Here is a 15,701-nt window from a genome sequence, read left to right on the forward strand (position 1 = left end):
TAGATAGAAAGCTAGCTAGCTAGTCAATCGATAGCCAACAGATACCTAGCTAGATAGTGAATAGATAGACAGCCAGCCAGATAGCTAGCTAGCTAGCCAACCAGAGCAAATAGATAGCAAATAGCCAGCAAATGATAACAATAACACTACTATGAATAATAATCCATTTCACTTCTAAGCACCTTTCAAAACTCTCAAGATCACTTTACAGTCACAGGATCAGTTTTTCTGCGGGTGAGCAGTGGCAGCCACACACGCCAATGTTCACTCAACCCAGAAGTAACTCAAATAGATAGAAAGCTAGCTAGCTAGCTAGTCAATCAATAGCCAACAGATATCGAGCTAGATAGCCAGCCAGCTAGATAGTGAATAGATATCCAGCCAGAAAGCTAGCCAGCCAGCCAGAGCTAATAGATAGCAAATGACAATAATAATACGAATAATAATACATTTCATTGATAAGCGGCTTTCAAAACTTTCAAGGTCACTTTAGTCACGGGATACGTTTTTCTGTGGGTGAGCAGTGGCAGCCACACGCGCCAGCGTTCACTCAACCAGGAAGTAACTCAAATAGATAGAAAGCTAGCTTGCTAGTCAGTCGATAGCCAACATATATCTAGCCAGCTAGCCAGCCAGAGCTAATAGATAGCAAATAGTTAGCAAATGATAATAATAATACTAATTATACATTTCATTTATAAGAATAATTGATACTAAAATAGCATGTAAGGGTTGCTCTGGCTCTGTGCGACGCCTGCGCTTGGGTGTTAATCTTTTTAATGGCTTGAGTGACTTGCCGCGGAGAGTAGCACCTCCCCGCGTCTAATAATACTCGTGGCACTTAAGTGACAAGAATGTAGAGGCGCCGTCAGCTCGCCGCGTCCGTCTTCTCGCACTTTGGGTCTAATTCCTGCTTGATGATAAACACTCTCTTGATGAAACGTGTGTCAGCGCTGCTGACAATGGACATCATTGTCAAATGAATAATAAAAAAAAGGCTTAGAACCACAACGGGCGCCCCCTAGTGTCTAAATTATTCCTCCTTAAAAGGAGCACCTGAATGAAGTAAGACAGCAAAAATCCGCTTCCCGGTCGGAAATGTTTTCTGTTTTGGGATCTTTGAATAGCAAATGGACTCTCCATTCTAAATGTGAACAAGCGAACGCCTCATTTTGCTTTCGACTGCCACAAAGAGCGAGTGTGTCTCTGAAAGCCAACACGGCGTACTTGCACCGGATCCAAATGCCTTTAACTTGGTAACCTCTGACAACACTTATCTGTGTTGTCAAATAATGAACCAGAGCAGACACCCAGGGCCCCGCCCGTACAATGCTTCTTATCTACTCGTTTGTTTTTTTTTGTTTTTAGTCTCAGAGACTGAGAGCCTTGAATTCTACAACAGTGAAATGATTGCTGAGAAACTTCACACACACACACACACACACAAAATGCCAACAGCAAAAAGCTTCAGTGACTCGCCTGAAATGGATGCCAGACAAAATACACGCCAGCAAATAACTTAAAGGACAACCGACACCATGTTTTTTGTTTCCTAAGTGACATCAGAAAAACGTTTTATAGAAGCTAAAATAGCCAAAACACGCAGGCTGATATTTTTTGTCAAATGCAAAACAACAATAAAAATTAGTTAAAGTGTCCCAAAACTGCCTCAAAATGAGCTTGGAACTGGGCAGATTCACAAAGTCCCGCCCCCTTGTTCGTGACGTCACTATTGGTCACACACTGCCTTGCTCCAGAATCAAAACAATGGCTTCAGAGTTCAGATTCTGAGAAAATGCTTTCTTGTTACTCATCCAGTTATGAATATGATTCAAATAGTTCTGAAGAGGAAAGCATACATGTTAGCCATTGATTAAAGGAGTCCTCCCATATCAATTCGAACCGTAAATGACACCAATGTAGCGTCCCATAAAATGCACAAGATGGCGCCCAAGCTCCGTTGGAAATGGGCTGATTTGTCCGCTGGGAATTTGTGTCAACTTACACCTTGTTTATGCGTGTTACCGCAATTGGCTACGACACACAACGATTCACCATCGTGTTATTTATGTCGTTTTCCTTCTAATTTCGTCATCAACACTATGTTTTCAGACCAAACAAAGTACCCAAAATGCATTGTGTGTCGCGTTCTCGGTCAGGGGCGTTCCCTCCGTGATGTCACATAGGGGATCGTCATCAACTGGAAAACAAGACTTCCGGAATATTCAGCGCGAGTCTTAAAATGCAAAATATCGCTATATAGCGGTGGAATATTTGTAAAATACGCTCAGTAGAAGTCATTTGAAGTGATTTGACAAATTATGGACGCAACTTGTCCGGCGGCGTCGGTTGTCCTTTAAGCAAATTTCCGGTGGGGAAGACCAAACTCAATGTGAACGGAATGCGCATATTTGTTGTGAGCGCGCTTGCCTTTACATGCCAAGCTAAACACTGCGCAAACAACAGGCAGAGCAATAAGCAAGATCCTCATTTCTGTGTGAGACCTTTTCTTTTCTTTTCAAATGTGACAGCAAACTAAAGTCTTACTGGTAGTTTCGGCCCTATATATATATCCCTACTGTCCAGATGTGGCGGTGCCGGACTCTGCTAAGATTGGTCCCTGCTCTCAGGTTGGGGGGAGCAGAGGACTACTCCCTACGGCTCCACTGATTGCTTCTATTGTCCTGACTGACGACTGGCCTGATTGCCCCATTTGTTCTGGTATCACCTCATCAGCATGATTAAGCATATGTTACCTCAGACGTTGGTTATAGGAACGATCCAAATTGAACCTCACTCCACCGTGGCAATTTAGTGAAGGATTTTGCTGTTTTATGAAAATCGCTTCTTTGACTCCCCTTTCAAAGCATCTATTTTCTTTCGCTAAGATTTTAACCTCATTGTCATCGAATGAGTGGTTGCTAGCTTTTAGGTGCATATGTACTGCCGATTGAAGCCCACTAGTGTCATCCCTGCGATATTGATAAAGTCTTTTTTTGGAGAATTAGAAATTAATTTAGAAACCTTTTCATCGATGGACCATTCCTGTACGACTGAGACCTTACACAGACCAACTAACAATCATCACATTGAGTCAATTGATGGATGATTCATTTCTTTGGAAGGTTGACTACAACGGCCATCAATAAAAATCCAAGGGCAATTTCACCACGTACATCTTGATCATGTCCAGCGAAATAATTCATAAAAAATAAATGAAATCAAACAATGGTGAATGAATCCCCCCCCGGCCTGCCAAGTTAGTTCTAACAGAGTATCATAAGACAAATAGGTAGCAGGTTTTACAGGTTTCCTTCATTTTGTAGACGGCTTGGCGCAGTTTCAGCGAATCATTCCGCTTCCTCCGCTATTGAGGAGTCGATGTTATCGTGAAGTCGCGACGACAACAGAACAACAAGACCCCAACCATGTTGCGTGCGCATATTTACAAGGTAATCTGTAGAAGTTGTATTGGGTAGTCTGTCAAAAGGAATCTAACGTTACAGTGCATTCGACTGGAAAACATGGAAGCATATGTCTAAGTTGCACACCCACAAATGACACCCTTTATAGCAGGGGTGTCAAACATACGGCCCGCGGGCCGGAACCGGCCCCCAAGGAGGTTTGATCAGGCCCGCAGGATAATTCAAAAGTGGAAAAAATGTACAAACGACATGGAATTCTTTTTTTTTTAATGATGTACAATTCAAGGATTGTCCACTAGGGGGCAGAGTTGTGCTTTTTCAACCACGGTTTCAACATCCTCATTAGCCAAAATGGCATTATCCAAACGGTAAAAAGTAGATAAGGAGTGTAGAATTTTCAATGAAAAATGGACCACGTCATGTTTTTCTGATAGAGATGCATGGGAAGCCTTTATGCTTGGTGTGTGTTCAACAAGTTTTGGTATTTTGGTTATTTGTAGCAAATATGGTATAATTTTAATGGTCTGGCCCACTTGACATCTACCGAGGCCATATATGGCCCATCATGTGAAATGAGTTTGACACCCCTGCTTTATAGAAATACCCGCGTTAGCATTAGTCATGATTTAATAGAGCAACGAGACCCCAGTTTCCACGTACATCCCATGTCCTCCCGGTGTAAGTGTCCTTTGCTTGGCTTTCTCTAAAATTAGCCCCATAAGCCCCCTAACGACCACTTCTAGTTTGCTGCCCTTCACAGCTACTAACAAGATCGTGAAACGAAAAGAGAATTCGACAACAACTCGACAACAACTTGTATCACCCACTTGTTTATGGGAAGTCTAAAAGCCAGAATCTCAATTGCTGCATTGCATGGCCAGTCCTGGATGTTTTTTTTTAGTTCCTCGGCTTAACATATCAGAAGAAACAGCAGCTTAGGCTGTTGATGACAACCAATGTTCGGTGTCCACACGCGGTGTGACGTGACCCACACGTGACACAACCGAACCGGCCCAGCTGATCTAAAAAAAAAATGGAAACAATCTGATTTCTCCACAAAGTCTGCTTTTAGAACCAATAGGGCAAACTCCAATGAAATGAAATGAAATGAAATGTAAGCTTTTATATTTTATACAAACATACATGTGTTGAAACAAAAACCAAAAAGTTAACTGAAACTACTTCTTTTTATAACACAAACAAAAATAAATACACCAACTGATGAAACACAGTGAGACCTCAACTTACAAACACCTTAACTTACAAACTTTTCATCTTACAAACGTCAATTTTACGAAAATTAAACCTTATAATAAGCACTATTTTCATAATACACACCCACCACGGCTGGCGGAGCGATCTTCGGCGGAAGCACACGACCGAACAGCACCAGAGGTTAAGTTACCAACAGTCCTTATGGAAGGTGACTCTCCTTCCATAAGCCATCAACGACCATCAAAAAGGTAAATAAAACTTTATTTTACAGCACATTTTATTTCTTTAATTACAGTCCTCGTGTAATGTGCCTCTCTTTCCAAACAGCAATTCCCTTTGACCTTCGACCTCCAACGCCATTCCATCAAGCCATAAATGACCATCACAAATGTAAATAAAGTGACTTTATGATACAATTCCGTGTATTTCTTTCATTACAATACAATACACATTTGTTATACATAGAATAAGTTATGTTGTGTATAGCTTATTTAGTTGAAAAGTATATTTTATGGAAACCCGGGAACGGATTATTCCCATTTTAATGGTTTCCTATGGGAAATCTTTTTTTTGAGATACACACTTTTCACCTTACATACTCTGTCTGGGAACCAATTAAGTTCATAAGTTGAGGTCTCACTGTACATCTTCTTGTTTTCCTTTCGGCTTTTCCCTTCGAGGGGTCGCCACAGCCAATCAGTGTCCTCCATCTTGAGAGGTTTGATTCACATAATAAATTCAATAAATAAACAGTAACATAATAAATTAAACAAATAGCTAGATAAATAAATAAAAAGATCAATAAATACTTTTCATTTTCGTGTTTATTATGTTTGTTAAAGTCATTATAAGTGCCTTGCACGCTGGGTCCAAGAGGACAGTAATTTCATCTGTGCTGTATGTCATGCATATTAGCATATTTGACAATAAAGCTGACTTTGATTAATAAGTTAATAAATAAATACAAATAAATGCAAAAATTAATACACAAATACAGTAACAAACAAACAAATAAACAAATAAACACTTGGTTTTCGTGTTTATTATGTTTGTTAAAGTCATTATAAATGCCTTGCACGCTGGTCATTTCATCTGTGCTGTATGTCATGCATATTAGCATATTCGACAATATTTGACTTTGATAAATAAGTTAATAAATAAATACAAATAAATTCACAACTAAGTAAACAAACAAACGAATAAATAAAGATAGATAAATAATTAAATAAATAAAGATAAATAAATATAAATAAATAAATATAAATATAAATATGTAAATACGTAAATATAAATAAATAAATATAAATATGTAAATACGTAAATATAAATAAATAAATAAATAAGTAACTTAGAAAATAAATAAACAGTATGCTCGCTTCTTTTTGTCATTTTTTGTTCCTTAATATCATAATTGCGCTAGGGTTCAATTCAATTGTGTTTATTTCAGGATTGCTGTACTTGAGGTCATACAATACTTGGTGACTATTTTTTCCAACTTGCACTCAATAACTACAAAAAAAACTACAATAAAAAGTAATAAAAACTCAACTAAATTTGAGCAATGAATAAAAACAAAGAAAAAGTATGAAAGCTTTGCTGAGCAAACTAACAAAAAGTAAAAAAAAAAATAAAAAATATGAAAGATCCAAACTTTGACAACCGCAATTGTGATGCAATCCGTATCCAGGGTAACGTAATCTAAATTACATTCCGATTCACAGCCCTTAAGCACACGATGAAAAGAAAAAAGAAAAAGATACTGTAGAGCTCCTCTTATCGCTGGACTTTGTTCTAATGCCCGCGCAAGTGCCGTCTCGATATGTTTTCCTCGGGGTCGTTTCCTGCCCTTGTCTTGAAATTCCTTCCGGCTCGAGAGGAAATTGTGAAGTGAATCTGAGCAGGACAACCTTCATGTGAAAACGATGAACGCTCCCAGCTGGCCGTCACGCGTAAACAAAACAAGGCTCAGATAATCAAGTACTGACAGTGGTATAAGTGGGACAAGTGACACTCTTATATAATCCCGATAATCCTTTCGTAACTCATTCAAAGTATCATAAAAGTCAACCGCGCTAAGATTGCGTCACCATTTTTCAGCCTTCACGACGACGGAAAAAAAGAAAACTTAAAGGACAACCGATACCATTTTTTTGTTTCCTAACTGACATCAGAAAAACGTTTTATAGCATCTAAAATACCCAAAACATGCAGGATGATATTTTTAGTCAGATGCAAAACATCAATAAAAATGACTGAAAGGGTGCTAAAACGGCAAAAAAAATGGAGTTACGAATTGGGCATTTTCAGAAGGTCCCGCCCCCTTGTTCGTGACGTCACGCCAAGACGTCTTGCCTTGCTCGAGGATCAAAACAATGGCTTCAGATTCGGAGAAGATGCTTTCTTGTTACTCATCCAGTGATGAATATGATTCAAATAGTTCTGAAGAGGAAAGCATACATGTTTGCAATCCATTAAAGGAGTCCTCCCATATCAATTCGAGCCGTCAAGGACAGCATGTGGAGTCCCAGAAAATGCAGAAGATGGCGATAAAGCTCTGTTGGAAATGGGCTGATTTGTCTGCTGGGAATTTGTGTCAACTAGTATCAAATAGTAGTCTTGGTGCAACACATAACTATTCACCATTGTGTTATTTGTGTGTTTTCCTTCTAATTTCACCATTAACACTGATCAACACGAAGTTTTCAGACCAAACAAAGTACTCAAAATGCATTGTGTGTCCTTTTCTCAGTCAGGGGCGTTCCTTCAGTGACGTCACGTCAGGAATCGTCACCAACTCGAAATAAAGACTTCCTGAATATTCAGCGCAAGTCTTAAAAAGTAAAATCTCGCTATATGCGGTGGAATCTTTGTAAAATACGCTCAGTAGAAGTCATTTCAAGTGATTTTACAAATTATGGGCACAACTTGTCCGGAGACGTCGGTTGTCCTTTAAGCCTCAAAGCGGCAACACACCCTTTCCACCTCGCTCCACATTGCAGCACGTTATCACATGAGAATGCGATTTGGGCGAGACCCAGAAACTCTCCCGAGCTCTCGCAGCCTTTTCCCCCGACTATCAACAATCTGCATGGAATAGAAGACAAAAAAAAAACCACACACACACACGCCCGCTTGTGTGCCTTGAACAAACGGGGACCCACACAATGAAGGCCTTGTCCCACTACTAGCTTAATATATGACCACTGGGAGGGGAAAAAAACACACATTTAGCTCGCAAGAGTTGACCAGGAGCTCCACATTCCACAAACAGAGAGCGAAGGCTATTCTGGAGCAGGTCCAAGTAGACTTTTCTCCGCGAGACAACATGTCTTCAACTTGAACGGTAAAAGACAAACTGCACGGCAAGCTTTTGTGCCTTTCTCCGGACAGGCTGATTCACGGCAACAAAACAAAACACACGTGGATACTTTCCGTCGGTCGCTTAGCACATTTCCTGGCATCGTCGCTCACACACACACACACACACATGTAATAGTAACACACACCTGTTCGTCCACGGCAACGTCATGAAGAGTCGGGGTCTCTCGGGGACCTCGGATCCAGGTCAATATTTGTCCCATGTTGGCTAACGGTCCCCGCTTGTGTGTGTTTGCGTGTATGTGTGTGAATGGTTGTCTGTCAGGCGCTGGCGTGTCTGTCGGCTTGGAGCATGTTTGAAACACGTAGGGAGAGGAAAAAAGGGAGGAAGCAGAGAGGAGCAGGGGCGTGGCGGTGGCGGCGGCGGTGGCGGATAACAGCTAGGAGGGTTTGAAGATTGCATGTGTGCGAGTCACAGGAGGCTGGCCTTGAATTCCCCCGGATGAAAAAAAGACGTGAGCCGAGCCACCGCGCACATCCTTGGACGTGCGAGGGAAAAATAGATGTATTTTTTTTCCAACAATGCCTGAGAATGTTCTTTTAAGATTATAGCCGTGATGTGTGCGGAGTCCTGTTTTTGTAATTACTGTACATACGGGTCAATCAATGATTTGTTACAAAAGGGAGCTTACATAACTTCCCTTTGACAACAATAAAAAGGGAGGCGGGAGGCTTTAAATGCGCATGCAATCATTGACGTGAACTACATTTCTTTAGTACCCCGGTTCAATTTTGTCGCACTTAAAGGACAACCGACGCCCAACTTGTGTCCATAATTTGTAAAATGGCTTCAAATGACTTCTACTGAGCGTATTTTACAAAGATTCCACCGCATATAACTATGTTTTACGTTCTAAGACTCTCACTGAATATTCCGGAAGTCTTGTTTTTGAGTTGGTGACGAGTCCGTACGTGACGTCACTCAAGGAACGCCCCTGACTGAAAAAAAAAAAAGGACACATTGTAGCAGTCCTTCCATCACGTCAATGCTTGTTTGGTCTGAAAACCTCGTGTTGCGCCAGAAGAGGGCGTCCAAGCTCCGTATAAGGAATTTATCAGCCTGTGGAAATGCATTACACCGTTATGTCTACAAGAGGTCGCCATTTTCTGCCTCTTTTCTGGGACGCTACATTGCAGTCCAGATGCCTCAAAATGACACGGAATAAATTATTTAATCGATTGCTAACATGTATGCTTTCCTCTTCAGAACTATTTGAATCATATTCTTAACTGGATGTGTAACAAGAAAGCATCTTCTCCGAATCTGAAGCCATTGTTTTGATTCTGCTGCAATGCAAGACATATTGGCGTGACGTCACGAACTGGGGGCGGGACTTTCTGAAAATGCCCAATTCGCAGCTCAATTTTTTTGCAGATTTTGGACACTTTAAGTCATTTTTATTGGTGTTTTGCATTTGAATAAAAATATCATACTGCGCGTTTTGGGTATTTTAGACGCTACAAAACGTTGTTCTGATGTCAGTTAGGAAACAAAAAAGTGACGTTGGTTGTCCTTTACAGGAAATAAAATTATCTCACTCTCTCAGGCTCACTCTCTCACACTCACGCTCACTCTCTCACAGTCTCACACTCTCTCACTCTCACTCTGACACTCTCTCACTCTCACTCTGACACTCTCTCACACTCTCTCTCTCTCTCTCTCTCTCTCTCACTCTCTGTATATATATAATTATATACATATATTTTTATTTTTATTATATTTTATTTATTTGATGACAGTTATTTTCATCCAAACTACTTGTTTAGCAAAATGGAAATCGCTTTTAAAGTGAGAGTTGGGTTTCTAAAATCAGAACTTTCGGGAACAGCGGTCACTACTGCGGACAGACGATCATACTATCATCAGGGGTGCGGGTTATCATTATTGGTCCATTAAAAGGATTTGGGGAAGCCATGAGAATGTTTCATCTCCTCCACATATTACATATAGTGCACAAAACAAATTCATGAATAACGAGTTTTCCAATTTGAAGTAAAAAATAATGACTGTTATTGTAGTTTACATGGGACAATTTCATATTTGGCTTCGGACTTCAGCAAGCATCATGGAATTTCACAAGTTTGATTTGCTATCGCGGACCGAATAAAATGATGCGGTGGGCCAGATTTGGCCCCCCGAGCCTTGGCTTTGACACCTGTGTGTTAAATGAAGATTAAATGATGCGGAGTACACTGCCCGTTAAGTTATGTTGAAATTCCAGTTTACATCACGTGATTGTGACATTCCAAACATGAAATATTTTATGAAAAGTGTCATCAAGAAGCCACTGTTGTTATTTAAGTAATTGATCACCCTATATTTTTAAAAACAATTCATGCAAAGCAAAAGGACATTCACGCTCTTATTATCACCGGGAAAATAGCGCGAGTCTGCATTCGTATCTGCGTCGCACGCACGGCGTGGCTTCTCGGGCCGTACTTGGGTGGAGTGCGCACACAATACAGCTTTTTGGCATGAGTCAGACCAATAGAATCTGTATGCTGCTAACACCATAACGGCCTTTAAAAAAAAAAAAAAAAACTCACTACGCCTGTTTGTGCAGCCAACAACATCAACTGGTCACCCAATCGTCCAGTCCAGGGCCTTCTTGTCACTTTTTATAGCATTGTACTTTATAGGTGCTAAATATAAATGAGTGTCGTTGCACCCTGTGACAGTTTTACAGCGGGAACAGGAGCCACGAGCTAAGTTACAACAACGCAGACAGGTATTTCGGCACAAAATGATCAAATAAACCCTCACAGGGAATAACATACAGCATATAGATTTATTAACTTTGGGAATATTAGAGGATATTGAATCAGCTGCTGTGTTCAGATAGAGCGTGTTGATGTGTGTCATTCAACTAAAAAAAAAGAAAAGCAGGCATGAAGCAAACATGACATTCCATGTCACGTTACAAGCCATTTGTCTCGCTTTCTCTACACACCATGCATGACACAATCCCTGTCATGCAGACATGATCGGAGGTGTCAAGTCCCAAGCCACTCAGCCTGTCAAACTCGCTGATGCACCATGAGAAACAACACTAATTATTATTTAAAGGACAACCGACGCCTCCGGACAAGTTGTGTCCATAATTTGTAAAATGGCTTCAAATGACTTCTACTGAGCGTATTTTAATAAGATTCCACCGCATATAGCGATATTTTACCTTTTAAGACTAGCGCTGAATATTCCGGAAGTCTTGTTTTTGTGTTGGTGACGAGTTCTCACGTTACGTCACTGAAGGAACACCCCTGACCGAAAAAAGGACACATTGTAGCAGTCCTTCCACCACGTCAATGCATTTTGCTGTACTTCTTTGGTCTGAAAACTTCGTGTTGCACCAAAAAGAGGCAGAAGAGAGCGACAAAGCTCCGTGTAAGGAATTAATCAGCATGTGGAAACGGGCTGATTAATTCCTTACACTGAGCTTTGTCGCCATTTTCTGCCTCTTTTTGCTGCTACATTTCCCACCCCCAGATACCTCAAAATGGCACGGAATAAATTATTTAATCGATTGAAAACATGTATGCTTTCCTCTTCATAACTATTTGAATCATATTCATAACTGGATGTGTAACAAGAAAGCATCTTCTCCGAATCTGAAGCCATTGTTTTGATTCTCCAGCAAGGCAAGACGGCATGACACCACGAACAAGGGGGCCTTCTGAATGGCTACTTCCGGTTTCAAATTGAAGTACTTTTTAGACACTTGAAGTCATTTTTATTGATGTTTTGCATTTGACTAAAATATCATGTTTTGGGTATTTTAGATGCTATAAAACATTTTTCTGATGTCAGTTAGGAAACAAAAAAGTGGTGTCGGTTGTCCTTTAATTGTCCGCAACGCTCGAATTAAAAAAAAAAAAAAAAAAAAGTTATGTGAACGCTGCCTCCTGAGTTGATGAGATATCAAATAATCACCTCATAAACAAGATTTCGATAAAAACATAAACTCAAGGAGTGATTGGGGGAAGTAGGTTTATGGGAGATGACCTTACACGTGATTGTTTTCGGCAGCAGAGGGAGACAAAATGATTGAACATCACGAGCTCTTGAGGATTCATTGAGTCCTCATTTCTGACCCTGAAACAGAGAGATAGGTAGAAAGTAAATACTGTCGCTAAACTAACGTTATGGATATTCAACGCAGAGAAGAGTCTCGTATCACAATTCATTGTCCCGCGACATGAGGTCATCTAAGGTCGATAGGGAGTCAAGCAATGTCATCATGAACAAGAGGAAGATGACACTCCTCGGTATGATCAAGCCATATTTTGCCGTTTTTAGAATTTCACGAAGCAGCGGGTGCTTTGTTTTGTCAGTGATGCCGTTTCATTTTATGCTAAAGTGGCAGTTTTTAAAGGTTTGGCTTTATTAGCAAGTGACAAGCTCATTGACGATTAGCCATCTATGTTGTTTTATGTGATAAAGTGAGCATTAAAGGACAACCGACGTCTCCGGACAAGTTGTGTCCATCATTTGTAAAATGGCTTCAAATGACTTCTACTGTATTTGACAAACATTCCACCGCATAATTGCCGGACAAGGCAATTGAGTTGTGATGTCACAGCCTGAACACCAGGGGGCAGAGTGCAACCGGACTTCATTAATAAGAGAAGAAGAAACACATGCAGTGGGGTCGATGTAAACAAATAGGATAAATGTAACGTTACCATTGTGGATTCACTCCATATGAAGAATATTTCGACAGTCATCATAGACATGATAAAAACTTTGGTTTTAGGAGGACAATTTCATTTTTCATGTGAAGATTATGTAACCTTCTATCAAGTGAAAAATATAACGCTATCAGTACTGGGTATTATGAGTTTTCAATAGAAAATATCCACTTTTGTTTCTGTTGCAAAAAAAATGTTCCATCTGGGGTTGTAAAATCGAAATTCAGCAAGTTTAGGAAACGCCCCAAACTCCAATCAGTCCAGAAATATCCCGCACGGTTATTGTTTGATAACAGAATGTGAGTCAGTGAATTGAAGGGGGGGGGGTCTCTACAGGATGTTATTGTTGTTTTCCACCCATCGTTTCCCTTGTGGTATACGTCAGAATAATTAATTTTACAAGCTGCCTCGCTTGCAAAGAGTACGTTTGCTCGTTAGTTAATTACAGACCAAAGAAGAAGCTAACAGCTACAACCACTTTCTTGAGGAAAGCCCTCAGAAAAAAACAGGCGTGCTAAATCAAATAATTGACACAAATGTGAAATGTCATTGCAATGTCAGCCATTAATATCGTGAACAGAGTAAACGAACTGTACTCCTGTCACGCTTGGAAGGCAAAAGAGTAGCTTCAAAATACTTACAACGAAGTTGTAGTAGGCCGCATACGCCATGATGGAGGAGAAGGTCAAACACACACACAACTGGAGTTAAACAGCCTTCCAGTAGAACGCACTTCTTAGTAGTGTATTTCTTCTTACTACTACACACTACGCCGACTTTGTCGTGCCACTTCAAAAACGTACGTGTGCCACTCCCAACACGCCGTCGACAATTAATGCCACGACGCTGTCTGCACCGTTTTGAATCACCGCCCAAGTCACATCAAAATCAATTCTTTTCCTGCAACCTCGTCCCTTCCCGAGAAACAATAGGCCAGTAGCGACCTGTACACGTGAAGGTGGTCACCGTACCCCCCCCCCCTTACTTTCATCATCACACAGTACCGGTAGTGTACTGTTACTGTACTCCCAAAGAAATGGGCTGCCCATTTTGTCAGTATTGCACGCGTGCAACAATTTAGTTCGGGCAATGTTTCGGGATTTCTATTTTCTCAAGAAATGAAACTTCGCTTAATTGGGGATTTTTTACAAACAGCGTCAAAGCACATTACGAGTTATCACCGAAAGCAACGTACATCACTCCAAGTCCGTTTTACATTTTGTTACTCACCTCCTTGGTGGCCGCGTCGTGCTTCCGATGGTCGTGGTTTCTCCTCTTGTGTGGCATCTTGATAACAACTGAGTGGATCAACTGTTTCACTTCTTCTCACAAACCAAAAAAAGTGGACGTAAGAGTGTCCCTTCAAGCCGAAAAAAAGTTGCCCCTCCCGTTGGCATCACTTTTGTCAGACTTAATGGTTTAAAGATGCAAAATGCTTCTGTTTCGATGTGAGCGTGTATGTGTGCCACAATAGACGTGCTTTGCATTCGACATAAAGATCATTTCTATCATTTGACGACGTATTATTGTCTCTTTTATTCCATTTGAAGCCACATTGTTCATCCAGGGGGGAAAAAAACATCGATGTTAATGAACACACCCACTCCCACCCTTTTTTTCCTTCCAGATTTTTTAAACTTTATACGGGACTTTCGCGAAACTGCAGCGACAATCTTAAGGTTATACTCGTGGAAGAAAAAACTTTTGTAATCGGGGTTCTAATATACTGATTATTTTTAATAAGCAGCAATGTTTCGAATGAGAACCGTCCTCGTCTTTTTACTTTGCTCTTTCAAATTCTCTGACGACATAATCAGTAAAGTCACAGTAATGCGTCTCTTGCTTAAATTACCAACAGTCTGAGTGCATAGTAATAGTAGCTGAATGCTTAATAGTGCAACAACGTCGTTTCAAAACCTTCCCCAGCAAAGTATTTACACAGCACGCCCCAAACCAGTGGACAGGATGAGTCATCGTGACGTCACTGCATTTCCATTGGTCACGCTTGCGGTAGTCGTCCAATGCTGCCCTCTAGTGGAATAAAATTCATACATTCAATCCAAAACATCACTACAGTATTTACGTATCTTCTTTTCCTTTCGGCTTTTCCCTTCAAGCGGACGCCACAGCGAATCAGTGTCCTCCATCTTCAGAGTTTTGATGCGCATGCTTGTTTTGGCCAAGCTTTTACGTCGGATTCCCTTCCTGACACAACCCTCCCTATTTATCCGGGCGTGGGACCGGCACAAGAAGACACTGGCTTATGTCCCCTTGTGGCGACAGAACAAGCAACTCTATGAATTTAATAAATATGATTAATAAAGATGCTCAGTAAAAGGCTCCCAAACACAAAATGGTCATTGGCACAGCAACATTCAAAAAAGAAAAACTATACTCGCCATCATTATAATGATCATAATAATAATAATAATAATAATAATAATAATAATAATAATAATAATAATAATAATAATAATAACAATAATACATTTCATTTATAGGCGCCTTTCAAAACTCTCAAGGTCACTTTACAGTCACGCGATAAGATTTTCTATGGGTGAGCAGTGGCAGCCACACGCATTGATACTCAACCCGGAATAACTCAAATGAATAAAAAGCTAGCTAGTTAATAGATAGCTAATAGATCGCCAGCTAGCTAACCAGCTAGCTAGCAAATAGATAGCTAATAGATAGCCAGCTAGCTAGCTAGCCAGCTAATAGATAGCCAGCAGAAGAATGCAGAAGATGGCGACAAAGCTCCGTTGGAAATGGGCTGATTTGTCTCCTGGGAATTTGTGTCAGCGAATATCAAATACTGTAGTTGTCTTGGTGCAACACACAACGATTCACCATCGCGTTATTTATGTGTTTTCCTTCTAATTTTGCCATCGACACGGATCACCATGATGTTTTTAGACCAAACAAAGTACCCAAAATGCATTGTATGTCGCTTTCTTGGTCAGGGGGCGTTCCTTCAGTGACGTCACGTACGGA

General features: G+C 40.5%; 1 protein-coding gene across 18 annotated transcripts in view; it reads right to left on the minus strand.

Moving 5' to 3' along the window:
• cast (calpastatin) overlaps positions 1-14,096 on the minus strand; it is a 43,148-nt gene extending 29,052 nt beyond the window's left edge. For 2 of the 18 annotated variants that reach the window (XM_089009415.1, XM_089009405.1), the window contains exons 1-2: positions 13,349-13,554; positions 12,027-12,111 (exon numbers count right to left, since the gene is read on the minus strand). In XM_089009415.1, the coding sequence (XP_088865541.1) occupies positions 12,027-12,111; positions 13,349-13,371 (108 nt within the window). In that variant the 5' untranslated portion in view covers positions 13,372-13,554. Of the gene's footprint in view, positions 1-8,146; positions 8,365-12,026; positions 12,112-13,348; positions 13,556-13,937 lie in introns of those variants that run through there. The other 16 variants (XM_089009410.1, XM_089009401.1, XM_089009413.1 and 13 more) reach the window with 13 other exon arrangements.
• Between the last annotated feature and the right edge of the window lie 1,605 nt (positions 14,097-15,701).

Source organism: Hippocampus bargibanti, linkage group LG12 (genome assembly GCF_051943395.1).
Source record: "Hippocampus bargibanti isolate YZ-2025 linkage group LG12, ASM5194339v1, whole genome shotgun sequence".
Lineage (NCBI taxonomy): Eukaryota > Metazoa > Chordata > Actinopteri > Syngnathiformes > Syngnathidae > Hippocampus > Hippocampus bargibanti.